Below are 17,486 nucleotides of genomic sequence, written 5' to 3'. Positions count from 1 at the left end.
AAAAAAAAAAAAAGAAAAAAAAGGCATGAATTGGCTGATGTTGGAGCTGTCTGGTGGATTACACAAAGTGCCTGCTTCACCGGACAGCTAATCCAAAGTAATCCTCTTTCGAGATCACTGATTCACCATCTGATTTGTAACCTGATTTGCACTGGGAATGTCTGCTGCTGCCAATTATTTCAAAGGGACAGATTGTTTTTCACTACATACACTCCAGCCTCCAGAATCGGATGGGCAGCACGCTATTTTCAACAGCTGATGAAATACAACTTAAAGAAAAAATAGAAGATCTGCACACATTTCTGGCCTTCTGCTAGAAACAATCCTACAGTAAAAATCCTATTTTGGCAGTCGTACCTCAAATAGACACAAAGGGAAAGTTCACAGGTTAAAAGCTTCCCTTTTAGCTTTTCCATAATCCTTTTCTCCAGCTTCCAGCTTCCTCTTTTTTCTGACTTACAATTTTCTCAGTCATCTCAACCAATGCCTGGGTGTGCTTGCTGCTTTTTCACACACACAACTGAAGCTGTTGGAAGAATGCTGATCCATTGAATGCACTGGACTTTGATGCCAGTAGCCTGGGTTGGGTTATCTTTCTCTTACAGAGCTCCTTTTTGATCTGTGGTATCTCACTTAACAGATCTCCAGCTCAGTTCCCCAAACAAAGATAACAATCTGCCTGCCCCTTGATCTGCCAGCATTTGGCTGTTGTTACTATTTAGACTACAAGATCTATGTGGCGGGACTGGTTTCTTACTGATTGCCTGTAGTGTTTAACCCAGTGAGGCCAGTCTGGGTCAAAATATTTACACTTGTCTCTACCCTAAGTATAGCAACTACACAATTAATTGCTAGTGGTAAAAGAAAGCACGTTTAACGAGTTCATCAAATTAATATTAAAAGAAGAGCATTTCTATGCTTCTCTTTGACTAAATTCCTATTCTTTAACTACATCATATATTAAATATGAATGTATGTGTGTTTTTTTGTATATAAAATGTGATTTTATTTATATATTGACTTCTTATACTGGTTTCATATTTTGGTTAAATATTTTGGTTAAATATTTCCTCATAAGTTGCTCTTTCATTAAGTAATTCTAACTGTTTGAGCCTGCTATCAGATACAAAATACTAAATATAAGACTGTGGAATCCAGCATATTTTTCACATTTGCATGTACCATTTAATAACTAGGAAAATACATTTAAAAATAATAATCAGTAAGGAGGAAACTTTAAGCATGCATTTGTTTGTTTGTCTTTTCACTTCATTTACAGAGAGTAAGTTAATAATAATTAAGTCCATAAACTAAATCAGGATTACAAGCTGAGAGCAGGGGACAGAAGGACTGATAAATGAACAGGAGTAATTCCAGATCTCAGACCATTCTTACTCCATTGCTATGACACTGAAATATGCAGATTGCTGGTCTCCACTTGAATTTCTGGGTAATATACTGTAAAAACAACAGTCACTTAAAGAATGTTGATGATATGAATTAGTTTGAGGCTAATTATATGAAGCTTGACATACTATTCACCTGAAGTACTGTGTCCAGATGTGGATTCCTCAGTACAGGAGAGGAAATGTATTCAAACTAAAAGAGAGGAGATTTAGATTGGATATAAGGAATAAGTTTTTTACCATAAGAGTGATGAGGCACTGCCACAGGTTGCCCAGAGAAGTGGTGAATACCCCATCCCTGGAGACACCCAAAATCAGGCTGGATGGGGCTCTGAGCAATCTGACGTAGCTATAGTTGTCTATGTTCATTGCAGGAGAGTTGGACTAGACTTTAAGGCCCCCTTCCAGCTCAAACCCTAACCCTAACACTTCCAACTCAAATAATTCTTTGATTCTATATTTCTTAAAAGGCTAACTGATAAACCCAGTAGAACTGGATGTTGGCAAGATGCTATTAATTAACCACATAAATGTCTTCAGTGCCTACCAAAAATACATTGTAGAGTCAATGGAAAGCCACTGCAGAAACTTCTATAGAGCAGCGTAAAAAAGCAAACTAACTCCCTGTTGCAAACTTTACTGCAGTGAAATAGAAAGAAATTGATGTTCTCATCTCACACTGAGGTTGGATCTCAGAATCTGATCAACATACATTTCCACAGTACACACTTTGCATCGCTTTTAGTGAAGGTGTAGCTTTCATTCTCAACTATGTCTTGTTTCCTGAGAAACAGTGTTTGGATTTGACTTGCTTTGTTACTCAAGAGACATAAAAAAGAAATGAAATTGGTACTTGCTACAAAAGGGATGCTTTGTTGGGCTTATGGGCACAGAGCTTTGTTTAGCAGCCATAACTTATGGCATATTCAATGGCATGACTCCAATAATGACAGTTAATTCACAGGGAAATTAACAAAAGGGACAGAGACAGGAAAATAAAGAGGAGAAAGGGGGTCTAGCAAGCAAGAGTAACAGGAACAGTCCAGGAGGCTTAGTTAACTGCAGCACAGTAGCTGGCAGTAATGAAGGTGATGGGGATGACTTGGATTTTAGCTATACATTCCTTTTGATATTACACTGGTGTTTTTTTCTGGGACCTGATCAAATTTCCCACTGACTGCTTCCATTTAAAATGCTCTTAGCACTGACAGACGTATGTTAACTAGGTGCAGTTCCACACACCTGTTGTGAAGCTTCCATGGGCATGTATTATTGGGTACATAGTTTCAAGAATTTAAGTGCCTGTTTAGTTTATTATGCACTGTATTTATTCTTCACTAATGAAAGCTAAAGGCCACAATACAAGAGGCAATGCAGAAAGAGGGTGGAACAGGTGACCGTCACACGGGGGTAGCTGTTTTCCAGGAATAAGGCCAGGAAAACTACAGGAGTGCAGAAAGGGAAGAGAAGACCACAGAGGTTCTGATAATGCTGGTTAAGATGAAAGACTGCCATTTTCTAAGAGTAAACATACTGTTTTCTTAGAGTACATTTACTCCTAAGGTCACATAACTTCAGTCTTGACATGTTACTTAAAAATTAATTTCACACAACTGCATCTCCTATCTCATGGCCTTCTCATTCAGATTCTTGACCGAGCAAGCAATGGTCATACCAAAGGACCTGAGATGGCTGGAAGAAGGCAGATGCCTCTCTGACATGGTTACCAGGCCAGTGGGCACAAGAGGCAGAAAAACTTCCTGCAGGTTTCCAAGCAGTCTTTCAGCAGCGTTAGCACTGGTCTGTTATCCTTAGGCAGGAGTCAAACCGACAAGCTAAAGACAATGGCAGTCTTATTTATGGTTCTGCTCTGTACATCTAACATTTCAGGGCTTGTACACCAGAACTGTGTTGTTGTGAGTGGGTGATGAAAATGAGAGCTGAAATCAGAATGATCATTTCTAGCTTTCTGCTTATTTACTTCCATTTTCCCCCTCCTTTTTTTTATTTTTACCCAAAGAGAGAGTTCAAATGCAGATTTTCTGATTGTTTCTATTTAAAATTAATACAACAACCCACTTGGAAATGAGGCATATCCATCCAGATGAGTATCTTTTAGAGAAGGCTTTCTACTGAGAAAGTCTTGATGTTAGACTCAGTGTTCCCTTTCACTTCAGAATAAATTAGTTAAACAGAAAGAAAATCAGCCATACCCAAATGCAAAGCTTGTTATATCCCATGAATTTCCACTGTGTTTTAAGAAGATGTAACAAGGAACAAACATAAAATGCATTTCCTACTGTGCTCAGTGCTGGATGGAATTCATGCCAGTTCCAGGGTTACATTAAAATCTCTGGGAATGCACAAATAATATCCAAGTTGAGAAGCTTCTATTTGGCTAAATACTAGCAAAATAAAAATGTTAAATATTTTTAGATGTAACATCTAGTTGATGTTGCACTAACTTTAAATATTGATTCCTATTCTAATATTATGTAAGGTTTTACACTGCACTAAAGCAAAATCATGCAATAAAAATGGAAAATCACCTCAGGGTGATGCATATTTGTTTTATATATACATAATAATGTCTAATGCAAATATGTATAAATATGTAGGTATGACTTAAAATCAAAGAGTAAACTGTACATCAACAGAATATATTTTTAAAAAGAATGATGAAGTGACTTTAATGGAAATGGACAGAGAAGCAGCCATGGTGGTTTGAATAGATTTTCATTTTAATTCTTTCTACTAAATCCACTTTTACCTGCTCAGCTATCAGGTTATTATTAATTCCTACAAACAGCCCCTTCTGAGTGGTTCACTCCTGCAATCTCTCTGAATACACACATTCTCTATACATGAGTCATCGCACAGCAGGACAAATTTAATCCTTCTTCTTCTGCATGACAGCGCAATGCCAAGCAAATACGTTCAGAACACACAAAAGAAGAGAAGCCACCGCCAATATCAGCAAACAATAATAGCGTTTAAGTTTTTCCATACATTTTCTTGCTTCAGGCAATCCACTGACATGCCCAGATCTGGCTCTTTAGTGTAATACAATAGGACAACGATTTACTCGTGTACACTGCATTTTATGAATAGTAATAGAATTATTTTAGGTCAAATAACAGTTGGTCTTACTCTGCAACTAAAGAGATTGGAAGAGCTAGTCCTAAGAGCAAGGAAAAGAAGCTCTGGAAACCTCCAGTCTTAGCAGTCCATGTCACAAAAGCCACCTACCTGCTACTAAGAGGAAAAAAGCAAACTCTTCATCTGATTTTTCATGACAGAGAGGCCAGATGCCAGTACTGAGCATTCAGAGAACAGGCAATCCTCCCAGCAGGGTACCAAGCTCCATGGGTCCTCCAGCCCCATAATAGCACGCAGGAGCCCCACACACCACCCACTGCCTCCCAGCCTTAGCTGGCACCTCCAGAAAGCTCCAGATCCATGAGATGGAAGGCAGCTGAGATCATCAGCTCCCATAGTATGTGCACAAGGCTAAGGAAAAGACAACAGAATATATCCATCATCAGATGAACCAACAGAGCCTTAAAGAAAGAATTACAACGTTTATTTCTTATGTCTCAAAACTGTTAAGAATAAATTATTACAATTTCTTGTTATTAGCTACGTACAAACGTGTGTGTGGTTATTCATACTTCATACAGATTTACATTGCTTACTACCATACAAACTATGTCAATAGTTGCTTCACAGAAACTTCTGCACAAGTCATTAGAATTGATATTGTGAGATAATGTTGGGCCTGGTGCTTCCTCTTTTGGATCTGGCTGAAAAAGCTGAAGATGGTACCTATCTACCCAGCAGCTCATTTTTGTTGCCAGATAGTTCTGCTGGTGTAATAAAAATGATTAAACCATCCTCAGGTTGGATGTCAGGAAAAGGTTCTTCCAGGGTGGCTGGGCGCTGGAATAGGAGCCCCATGGCAGCAGTCATGGCCCCAAGCTGCTAGAGTTCAAGAAGCATTTGGACAATGCTCTCAGACATATGGTCTGATTTTTGGGTGGTCCTGTGTGGAGCCAGGAGTTGGAATCAATGATCCTTATGGATCATATCCAACTGAGGATATCCTATGATTCTATTAATACTTTCTTGCATTGAATGTGAAGGAGATTTTGTGGAACTGTTAACAGTTCTCTGATGGTTAAATACTGACCACTGAAATACCATCCTGAGGGATGAGAAGAGACTCCTTTTACCTTAGGATAATCCAAGAAATTTAAATAAGTACATAAATACATAAATAAAAAGAGCAGTAAGTAGGACACCTGCCCTGCCCTAAGAAAGTAACAGCAACTTTGTGCAGCATTGTATTCCAGGGCAAAAGACTGAGGGCTAGGAACTGCCTGGAAACTCGAATATCCAGTAACAGGCCAAGATTTTGTCTCGAGGGAGGGGCTGAGAAAAAATACAAGTTTCCATATCCAAGGGATCTCAAGCCACTCTACCCTGATTGCAGGGATGCAAACTGCACCAGAGGGCACCCAACAGCAGGGCATCAGCTCTGCAGCTCTGGCGTGGCATAATCACAAGTCATTCAGGGTATGATGATTCTTAAGGCTGAAATGTATTGCATGTGTAGTAATAATGGCTGGCAATGCATCTTGTTAACGACAGTAAACTCAGTAAGACTGTACACTAAACTTGAAACTAGCCTAAATTCTTATAAGCAGTCCCATCATAGAACCATAGAATGGTTTGGGTTGGAAGGACTTTAAAGCTCACCCAGCACCACACCCTGCTGTGGACAGGGCTGCCCCCACCAGCTCAGGCTGCCCAGGGCCCCATCCGGCCTGGCCTTGAGAGCCTCCATGGATGGGGCACAACAGCTTCTCTGGGCAGCTGTGCCTCACTGCCCTCGGTATAAAGGATTTCCTCCTAACAGCTTAACTAAATCTCCCCTCTGTTAGTCTAAAGCTATTCCCTCTTGGCCTACTGCTATTCTAATATGTACAGTAAGTCTCCATTTATTTTTTTTTTTTTACAGGCCCACCATTTAAACCATCAAAATTAAGATTTGAAAGTATGAAACTTTTATAGGAGAGGCATCAGTGTGTTTGTTAGTTTTCTATTCCACAGTTTCAGCAACTCAAGTACAGCTTCCTTCAGTGAGTTCTGCAAGGGTTGCATGCACTTCATCCCCATGTTAAAGCATGATTTGATCAGAGAAGCATTAGATTTACAGCCCTTTCCTGAAGAGTAGGACGATTGGAGCCCCTGGCAACGTCTGTTTTCTGATAAAAGAAGGCTACATAGAAAGTGGCCCAAAGCGAGAAAGACAGGTGTGAAGGGAACAGATTCTTCTGCAAGGACAATGCATACTTGTTGCATTAATGACACTTCAGTCAGGAAGACAGACACATGGCACTGGCATTTTAAATACATACTCTCAGGTGGTAAAAAGCAGCATAAGGCAATATTAATGCAGAAGGCAGTAATTCCATAATTAGTTCTCTGTCATGAAAAACTTTCCGAGTTGCATTATTTACAGTTATCAAAACAGAAATTTACTTTGTAACTGGGAAATTACTTATACAGAACAATGTACATACAGTGCATTGTAAGCGTTCTGACACATTCAGTATCAGCTCAGGCTCCTGTTCGTGTCTAGTTGCTTCCTCAACATTAAAGAAGCTTGTGTTATATAAGCAAACAATTCAAAATAAATTATTTTCAATTCTTAACATATTACATTTTCCTGTAGACAATTACAATTATATGAGGAATACAAATGACCTGGAATGAACCACACTGAAGTCTTAGCTATCCATGTTAAAATTCAGTGAGCTGGGCCTTGTGTACGCAGATTAAAAGCAAGCAATCCTTGGACACTGCGCCACACTGCAGTGAAAGATGCTGAATTTTCCTTCTAATGGCTTCCCTCTTCACCTTCCACAATTTACTGGAGTAAAGTTTGAAGCAAGCTGTTCTCTTCACTTGCATTTCACTGCTTTATGTACTGTAAACAACAACACGCCAAGAGTTTGCTAAGAGAATCACACCACCAGTGACCCATCCAAGCTGCCTTTGAAGATAACAGTGATTGGCCCCCGTGAATCTACTTCACAAGATGCCTTAGGGAGAGACTTGGAATTACTTTAGAGTCACATAAAATAACTGTATACATTTTCACAAGCTCATAGTTGAAGACAACATCAGCATTATCAACAACCATCTCCCTTAGTTATGAAAAGAAAAGAGACAGCTGCTGCCAACATGCTTATTCCCAACTCCAACTGGGGCAGGATGTCCTGAGAACACACTCTGTTTTTGTGGAGATGTTCATACTGGCTCATTTGTGTGGCAGCCAACAGGATGCACATACAACATGGCACAGCTTTGCATCCAGTTCAGACTAACTGGTTTCTCAGTTAGGGCCTGGAGCCATCAGTGTCATAAACTGAGCTGCCTGTAGCCTTCAAGCACCTTCAAACATACATGGCAGCCGAGGATCACCAGCTTTGATGAAGGGAGCATTTGAGAGTGTGTGCTTATTTCACAGAATCTCATAACAGTTAAAGCTGGAGGCAGCTCTGCAGTTCCTCTAGTCCAGCTCTTTGCTCAGAGCACCTTTAACACTGCTGCTGAAAGCTGTCCCTCCTTTCCCTCATTCTTTGATCCTTGTTTCCACTTTCACACTGCCTCCTTCCCCTTTTGTCAGCACAAGTGCTGACGCAGTCACCTTGTGAACTGAAAGGATGAACATATTCAAGTTAAAACTAAACTAAACAGTGTGCAAGTAATTCTCAACTAAATCTTTTCTCTGATGTGGCTCACAGCAGCTGCAGCAATGCTTATGCTGACAAAAGATAAGAGGTAGCCCAAGGACAGGAATGAAGAGCCAAGAGCAAAAAGGGCAGGGCCAATTCAGTCTCTAGCATGCTGAATTCTGCCACTTAAAACACACGTGCTAGAGCTACAGTCTGGCATTTTAATTTTTATGCAAATCATTGCAATGATATAAATTCAGGCCTGGAAAGATTTGAAGCAATATGAAATTGCCTTGCACTGGCATAGCTGATTTCTGAGCCTGATGCAGCCACACTGCCTGCTGGGCAAGGTTAGAATGGGAATCAGCCCCCAAACCGCAGGGAAAGTTCAGCTGGTAAAGGACCTGGCCCACCCTAAACCCTGGGCAGTGCAACAGACAACATAGAGGCAGTCTGAACCCATGTTATCAACTCTGGTCTGAGATTGCAACACCCGGTTTCCAACCTCAAACCTAAAGATTTGTGTGACTGGAGCACATGTTATTAGTGAAGAGGAGGCCAGTAAGTGTGAGAACACATGACATTGCAGACATCTGTAATTAAAGACCTCTGGAAGAATTATACTGAAGTGGTCTGAACTAAACAGAGTACTGCAACAGCTCGATCCAAAGATATGTATTTGATAAGACCTACCAAGTAAGCAGTGATAGTGGGAAAGCACTGCAAGTTAGCTTCTCCATTTTGCAGTAAAGATGCAGGCTAGTAGTGTAGGCAACATTTAGGCTTAGTCCATTGGCCAGGTCAGCTAGCTTGCACATGAAAAAGAGATTCCTGGGTGTGGAAAAGAGCAGAGCTGGCAAATAAGCACTGCTTGAACTCTTGTATGAAAAGCAAGCCCGGGCAAGAAGGTCTCATTTTACACCATTGGCACAGGAGTTTTTTTTTGTTTTTTTTTTTAGACTGACATAACACCTTGCACACTAATTCCTACATTTCTCCCCTCTACTAAAACATCAGCAATTAAGCCTTTAGACATTAGCATTCATTGAGGAGGAGGTGGAGGAGGAGAATACAGACTCACAGAATTGTAGGGGTTGGTAGGGACCTCTAGAGATCATCGAGTCCAACCCCAATACCTACCCATCTTAGACACTGTAGTACAAAACTGAAGTTTCATTTACAAACTACTGCCTTATAGATCATCTACCAAAAAAACAATTGCTGCTTCTTGATCAGGTTACTTTCACGCTGATCCCAACAGATTCTACTCTGATTAATTACCTCCCGGATTTGCTCAGGCAAGTTTAGGCAGCATGGAAACAGAAGAGAGGATGAGGAATGTAACATTTTAGCATAAAAACAAGGGCTTCTAAAAGCAAAGAATCTTATCTGCAATTCTAACACAGAAATCAAAGCAGATTTGGAATGACTTAAAAAAATATTGGCTACTTAAGCCTGCGACATTTACTTAAGCCTGTGACATTACTGGTGAACCAACAGCTTCACCAATAAAGCATACAGTTGCCTTCAGAGAAAAGCATAGCTGGTGTCACCGGATTAAGCTTTAAATTAGTAACTGCGTGTAACTGATGAACAATAAAAATAGCAACAATAACAACAAAAACCCCAGCCACACAGCAGAGAAAGATGTTGATGATCAAAGACGGGTTTAAACTTGTCTACCCTCGCTGTTAATTCCTCAGTGCTGGAGTGTCCTTCAGCTTCCTCTGATTTACACTGACTGTGTCATTATCAGAAGACAGTTATTAAATCTGCCCAAATATCAGTGGGGTAGAGGCTCCCACCTCTTTCATCTCAGTCACAAATTCTTAAAAAAAAAAAAAAAAAAGAGAGAGAAAAGTGAATTATTAAGCTCTCATCCACACTATCAATCTACGGTGATCTCCTATGGCTAGGCAGATTTTTATTATGAAATCAATACTCAAAGTTTCACATCACAGAAGACAAAAAAAAAAAAAAAAAAAGTAATTAGCTTCCTTTAAAGAGAGCACTCTTCTTTCTTCTGGTTTCCTGCAGGGTAAAAGCTGAGAAGAAGAATGAGGCAGTGTACAGACATGAATTACTACAACATTGGCATTAACAGATTATGCTGAAGCATGCCTTGACGTTCAAGTAGATTTTATTAAGTATTATAAAATATACACAATCTTAAAATACAGTGCATTTCAAACATAGAATCCGAGTCTTCATTAGTATCACTACAGTACTAAATTGATGCTGCACTTCCTATCGTATCAGCAGGACAGAAGGCTAAGAGATAGACATAAATACTCAAAGTTTAAAACCTCTTTCAGTGTCCCACTGCTTAAGGCTGTATTTCTGCTACCTGGATTGATTTTGTGAACTTGACATGTTTTTTAATCGATTGGAGGTGGGGGGCAGATCAGTGATTGTGTGTGCCTTAAAAAACAGAACCAGTATGAAAAACGTCTGTAAACTTGGCATTAAAAATATTCTTTAACGTACTTGGTACTTACAAAACTGAATACAGCCTACTTTACAGTCTTGGATGTAAAGTGAGATAAAAAATAAAATAAAAAATAAAACAGCACTTCATTATGAACTTCAGTTTCACCATACTTGAAATTCATGCAAAAAATGATGCGTGTTTCTTCACGTTTATACCACTGTTATGTCACCAATCTTGTGTGCGAAGTCAGACTATAAGAAAAAAAGAATATCATTAATCTAAATTAAAAATGGGCCAGGCAGTTTGACATACAGCAATTAAATGCACAATTCAGATAACGATCCAAACGATGGCCTTTCAGGTAAGAATTTATACCAGTGTTGAACATAACACATATGCAGTGGAGTAGCAAGCTAACTGTGTTTATTAGCTAACTTGAAAAGAAACAACTGAGTTTGCCGAGAACACACTTCAAGTCCGCTCAAGTCAGTGGCGCTGGCAACAACAAATAGGATCACTCTTCAATTGGCTAATAATTCAATTTTAATTCATCATCAACTTTATAGTATTTTCAACTAGGTTATTTGAAAATCCTCATTAATTTCCCAGCACACACCCACTAGAGTCATTCTTTAAAGTTTCTGGAGAAGTCTGCTTGGATGATTGTTTCTTCAGTTTCATCCCACTAACCTGAATCATCAAATAATCACGCGCTTTTGTTTACTGCTTGACACTCAAATACTTTTCTTTTTCAAAGTATCCAGTGATGCATCCTTACTCAATAAAAAATAGTCAACCATATTTATTTTCAAGACGTGACACAGAAGCCAGTTCTTCTTAATTAATAACCCACAAACGTGTATACATCTGCTGCATTTACTAGAAAGATCTCATTTTCTTACTCCACCATTCCAACCTATTAAGGCTTTCTGTATTGCCACCCCAGTCCTGGCAGATGCTTAAAAGATGCCTCAGCTCCACCACTGTTCCTCAGTCAGATCTGTAATTATAATGCTGACTCCAGCTATCTCAGCTCCTCACAAACTGTCACATTTCAATTTGAATTACACTTTGAGTAAAACCTTCCAGGTGCCTGTGATAATAAAAACAATTAAGTGTCTTCAAAAAACCTTGCTTGGAAGCATAATTCAAAGCAGTGCCAAGTACTGCTAGGCACTAAGTCATCATATTTGTTGATCTGTTCTACCATCTTGTTCTGGTACTGTTTATAAATTGTTTCCAAAATGTTTTTTGTTAGTTTGCTGTTGTTGCTTTACTTATTTATGCATTTGTTTTAATGAGTAACTACATGGTAAAGTGTGAGAAATCAAATTTTCAGCATCATTAACCTACCATGATCTCCATTTGGGAAGATACTGGCAACATTACTTTTTTCTCCTGGAACTTACATTCTACTCCAATTTAATGCATCTGTCTGTCCTCAACTCTTGTACTGCAGGAACAAGAACACTGACAACAGTCTCAAATTCTATTTGATAGAATTAACTGATATTCTTAAGAGACATATCAATTGAAGTTGTACACTGAGTCAGCAAGCAGCCTTTACTGTCTCTGCTTTACAACAGTCTGTCTTTGCTCTACAGCTAACATGGCAGTCCTATCTCTGACCTTTGCCATCAATAGCTCTCAAATAAGCAAGTGATAATTAGTAGTAATTAATTAGTAATAATAATTATAGGTAGTTAATAATTGCTAATCATATGCTTTCTAAAAAAAATAATTAAGCTGCTCCCCTCACAACTCATCCTTTCCCACTCTACTGGAAAACCCTGAAGAAACAGCTCTCACATATTTTACAAAGCTTGATGGCTGTTCTCAAGGATAAGACAGGCACGCAAGTTGGGGCTTACATAACCAGGGTTCTCCATCAAGTCTGTCCTGCTTACTCCCTTCCACAAATGAGTCTAAAGACAATTAACATCGCCTGCGTGTAAAAAAAAGGCAGTCTGTTGCGTGGCACGCACAGACCAGCTTAGACAGGATGATAGTTTTTGATTGCCCATTTCTTTAGAAGAAGCAGAAGTTAAAAATCAAATTCTTGGGAGAGCTGGAAGGACAACATCAAACAAATACAACATAATCCGCTTTCCCTTCTGCACTGTCCTGATACTTTCAGTCTTCATTTTCTTCTCCTCCTTCTCATCTAAGTAAATCTTTACTTAAAAAAGAAAAAAAGAAAAATGCAGGCTGGCAAGTGAAACCTTGCATGCAGCTAGAAGTTACTCATGAAGCTGCGATAAAGCAACAACGGGAAAGATAATCCAGCCACAACTGCTGTGCCTTATAAACAAAATATGCTAACTGTTCGGAAAATTCTCACAAGGACAAATTGATGAGGAACTGCTGCCTGACCAGGTACCTACAATCATACATAACCTAATGTTTATTCTGGATAAATAGGTTTCTGAAGTATTATGGTGGCTTTAAAGTGCCTAATACCAAAAAAAAACCAAGCAAAACTGTTTAGGAGCAAAAACTATGATGGAAAAGATCAGTGATAACTGTGATCTTCTACAAAAGCTCATTCAATAGCAACACACTACACTCAGAAAAGGGAAAAGCTGCCTAAAACCCATCCCCACTTCAGTGGTAAAATAAATCCAGCAATAAGAAATAAAGGCAGAGCGTAACAGAAAAACAGGAAAATCAGCCATTGGTGGAAGTGGGAAGATGCAGGTAAAGTTGTTCAGAAAGTCAAACCCAGGAGTCATTCACTGCAAACAGTGCCAGCGACAACAAGAAGCGAATCTGCTTCTCTCTGTGTGTAACTAAGTCTGGCTGTTTAAGTATATATGGCTAGTTTTGTTGTTTCCTTTTTTAAATAAGTAGTGTGATGGGCAAATCTAGTTCTAAAGCCTCTAACAGCCAACAGAATGATCTCCGTTCTCCAGGGGCCCTCGGCAGTCAGAACTAATGGCTGGCAAGCCTGCCTCGCCAAGCAGATTGGAACTGGATGATCTTCAAGGTCCTTTTCAACCCAAGCCATTCTGCGATTCTGAGATGTGAAAACTGATGAATAAGGAGACGTTCCCAGTGTTCAAAAAATAAGAAAAACAAATCAAAGCAAAGCAATGACATAGCCAGGACTTCAACTCTAATCCTCTACTTCATTGTCTTGGAACTGTTTTGTTATTGTCACTACTGCAGGTGAGTGTACTTCTGTTGGCCACATGAAACATTAAAGATGTCCTATAGCTCCTTGCGTTTTCAGCCATTTCCCCACAGGAACAAACCAAAAAGCCAGCAGCAAGTTAGATTGTTAATATGGTTGTCACAGACACAGAATGTTGTCAGAATAAAATGCACATGTGTAATGTAATGACCTAATTTTCACTGTCAGTTAATACCCCTCTCAGAGTGCTGATTAAAATCCTAGCTTGCCCAGGTATAACCGAGGGCAGGGAAATTATGCTAATTCAGGAAAAATAGGGCTGCTCAGCACAAAGGCTCTAACACTGCTTTCAGGTCTTTCATCTGGGAATAAAGTATTTTTGAAGGTTGTCTGAAGTTCAGCCCTGCCCACCCAAACCATCCAGTATTAAAAAAAAAACAACATATTGGTATATCTTATTTAAATAATACCACTAAGCTTCAAACAGCAACAATTTCAATATGTAATTGATTAACTTCAATATCTTCCAATTAGGCATGCCTAGCACGATCAGAACTGTTCATTATTTTTACAAGAATCACAATTTCCATTGTCTTGCCCCTGAAAAAAAGCCAACTGCTATAATTAAAGAGGTCTGACAAACTGTTTTGCCCCAAAAGGCCTGCAAATGAAGAAATAACGCTGTTGACACTAACTTCAGCCTTAGCAAAACAGGTATTTTAAGGATCATCGCTAAGCTCTGGTTCACCGTAGTCTGGAATGTAGCAAATTTGTTCCTTACAGCTCAGCAATAGGCTTTGTAAAGCAAACAGGAGTGGCATTTTCCGTCAAGACTGTTAATACCTGTTGAATCCTGTACTCATACCTCAGCTGTTCTGTTCCCCAGAACAATTAGAAAATAACTGTCTAGTATTTAAGAAAGTTACCATGTTCTCTTTTGACAAAATATAACATTCCTTAGCTGTCAGTAGAACTGTACAGTGTCTTTTAGCACCAGCAAAAGGAGGATTAACGGCTGCCAACAGGTCAGCCACCAGAGGGCAATCAGTATTCTCAAACAGAAAATGTATTACTTTGGTCCAAAGTGCTCATATTTAGCCATAATTTTTTTTAAGTCAGCTGGAGCAAACAAGGAAGAACAGAGCATTTTTCAAGTCTTGCACCTTAAATACAGTGAGTTTTCTGTCTTGCATAGAAATACAAAGGTAATTAAATTCAATTAGCTTCCATAAAGGAGTGACCTTAACCAAAACTCAAGTCTGAAGCAAGAGAAAGGCACTGCAATCCTTAATCCTGAATTATAGAATACAGGGATGAAATTAGGGCAACACCGAACAGTCCATTTGAAGGTATTGGCACACAAGGAAATTCCCAGCATATTCAAAGGCCACAAGAAACAGGTTAGACTATATTAAGTAACTACAAGCTTAATTTCGTATTTCATAGCTCTGCTGAGCTTAGATGAATTGTTTCTGCTCTTGGAAGGATTGGAAGTGACATAAAAGGACATCCTATTTATCGGGCCAAAAAAAAACCACAGCGCTGGCAGCAAAAACATAAGCTTTTTGACAAGTTCCACAAAACACCAGCTGTGCCCCAGAGTTGTCACCTCGTTCAGAAGTTGCAAGCTGTTCAATGGTTTTTATGCATTTACCACCAGCTGCCCTCACTTCTGGTTTAAGAGTATCAGTTTCCCTTCCACCTGAGCTTCCCTACCATTAAGTGGAAATCTGAAATAAGTATTTTATCTTATTCTCCTATGGATAAGAATGGTATAGATCAAATGTTTTGACTTCAGCCAACAGTTTCTTAGGAACACTGCCCATTCACGTGACAAGCAAGATGCTGAAAGTCACTGTTGACAGCTGCCGAGACCTTGAACACCGTGCAATTAGAATATTATCAAGCAATATGAAATATGGAGATCTGGATTCCATTATGGGAAGTAGTTTCATTCACAAATCATTAACTATGCTAACGAAAAGCACTACTTTAGTTGTGTACCAGCAACTGGCCACAAAAAGGCTGCAGATCTGTTTCTCTCGTATACACGAGAAACATTAGGCAGCAAAGGTGACGCAGTTGGATGCCATTATACTAAGTGTAGTAGATGAGGGTTTTTTATAGCTCTTCACCATCTGACATGGTGTTCTTGATACCACATTCTGAATTCTGACACCGAATTCTACCTCATAACCTGAACAGTCACTGCACCCCTACAGATGCTTGGAAAGCACCAAGAAACCTGGGCTGTCATTGTTGGCACTGTGTGGGAGACTTTCATTTACTGCAGTTCTTACCAGCTCTAACTGCTTCTTTATAAAGCATCATTAACAACAATATAACCAGAGTTGTGCCATGCAGAAATTCTTCACGGCAGGAAGAGTGCAAGAACTCTGCATTTCCTAGCAGTGAACACAAACTGATTATATGAACAACCTGTGAGTGCTAAAAGGATTAGCAGATAGTCTGAAAATCATCAAGTACTACTGGAAGGAAGTCCATTACCCCCCAGCTACTTAGCTCAACTTTTATCCTGCCTGCCTGCCACTTACAGAACCAAAGCTTCCAGCCCTGAGAAATGGGACAACTGTCATTGCATCACACAGCTTTCTGAGCCTCCCAGTGGACATACTGCCTCAAGAGGTTTTACCCTGAAGAAAAAATTAGATTACTGAAGGTAAAATGATGTGCTTTCAGTTGTTAACATCTATTCTAATATTGCTGTTTTAAAATCGTTACATAATCAAATTGCATAACCAACTTACTCAACTTCTTTGCAGTGCTACCTCTTCCCTCCATCCACCCACTCACCCTAACACCAAATCAAGGTCTTTAGTATGAGCTAAAGAACTGTAGTGTTTTCCAAATATTATGGCAGAAGTCCTTCCTCTGGTCAACACAATTGAAAACAAGCAAGAAAAAAGTTCAAAGACTACACTTCTCCATAAAACAAAAAAGAACCACCACCCAAAATACAGCTACCAGTTCCTGCCACCTAATTATTAGCTTTCTTACTCAAAGTTCCCTGGCCAGTGCCAGACAACTGAGGATTTAAGTATTCTAAGGAGCAGCAGCACATGAGTGGCACTGACTCACACCAATATAAACTCATTTCAGAATTGCAGACCCTTTAGAAGATCCAGTGTCTCTATCTGTGACTATTCTAGCACTTATAGAGCCTTCAAATGATTCTCTTAGTGTCTCCTCCGTTGTGTGCTCAGAAAGGCCACTGACAAACAAGGTTTTGCTTTGTTGATTAAATCCTCCTCTTGCATTCATGTTCCCTTTCTGCCACGATGGTGAACTGATTGCTCTGACTTCAATTTCTGTGTTGTTACAGGAATTCAGTGCCTCTTTCAAAACATCCCCCTCCCCAGAACTGAGTACCCAGGTGTAGTCATTCATCAACTGAATAGCAAATTTTAGAATATCTTGAGACCTGGAAAGATGGACAATATTCACAGCTTCTTCCATTCAATTCAGTTTTGCTCCTTGATCAGCTATTTACTTTAGAAGTAGTTCTGTTCTTTTGATTTTACAGATAGAACTTTTATAGACAAGAAAGCAAGACTAAGTTATCTTGCATTAACTGTTTTCTAAAGTGATCTAGTAATTTCTTACCTACCAGTGTAACTACAGAGCCCCTCCATCTGCAAAGTTTGATACAGTAAATCCACATCAAGTCCAAGCTTATTGAAGAAACAAAACAGACCTCATAAGAAACATCATCCAAAGGCACCGCCTGATTGCATGTATGAGGACCACAAAAA

At 39.4% G+C, this 17,486-nt stretch overlaps 1 protein-coding gene across 1 annotated transcript in view; it reads right to left on the bottom strand.

The window, feature by feature from the left end:
- Positions 1-10,271: 10,271 nt before the first annotated feature.
- CXADR (CXADR Ig-like cell adhesion molecule) overlaps positions 10,272-17,486 on the bottom strand; it is a 30,623-nt gene continuing 23,408 nt past the window's right edge. Inside the window, exon 8 of the mRNA XM_015880569.2 lies at positions 10,272-10,831. Coding sequence (XP_015736055.1) covers positions 10,790-10,831 — 42 coding nt within the window. The 3' untranslated portion in view covers positions 10,272-10,789. The remainder of the gene's footprint in view (positions 10,832-17,486) is intronic.

This window comes from Coturnix japonica, chromosome 1, assembly GCF_001577835.2.
Source record: "Coturnix japonica isolate 7356 chromosome 1, Coturnix japonica 2.1, whole genome shotgun sequence".
In the NCBI taxonomy this organism is placed as follows: domain Eukaryota; kingdom Metazoa; phylum Chordata; class Aves; order Galliformes; family Phasianidae; genus Coturnix; species Coturnix japonica.
Note: the sequence above shows the minus strand (reverse complement) of the source record. Positions and strands in the feature narration are given on the sequence as shown.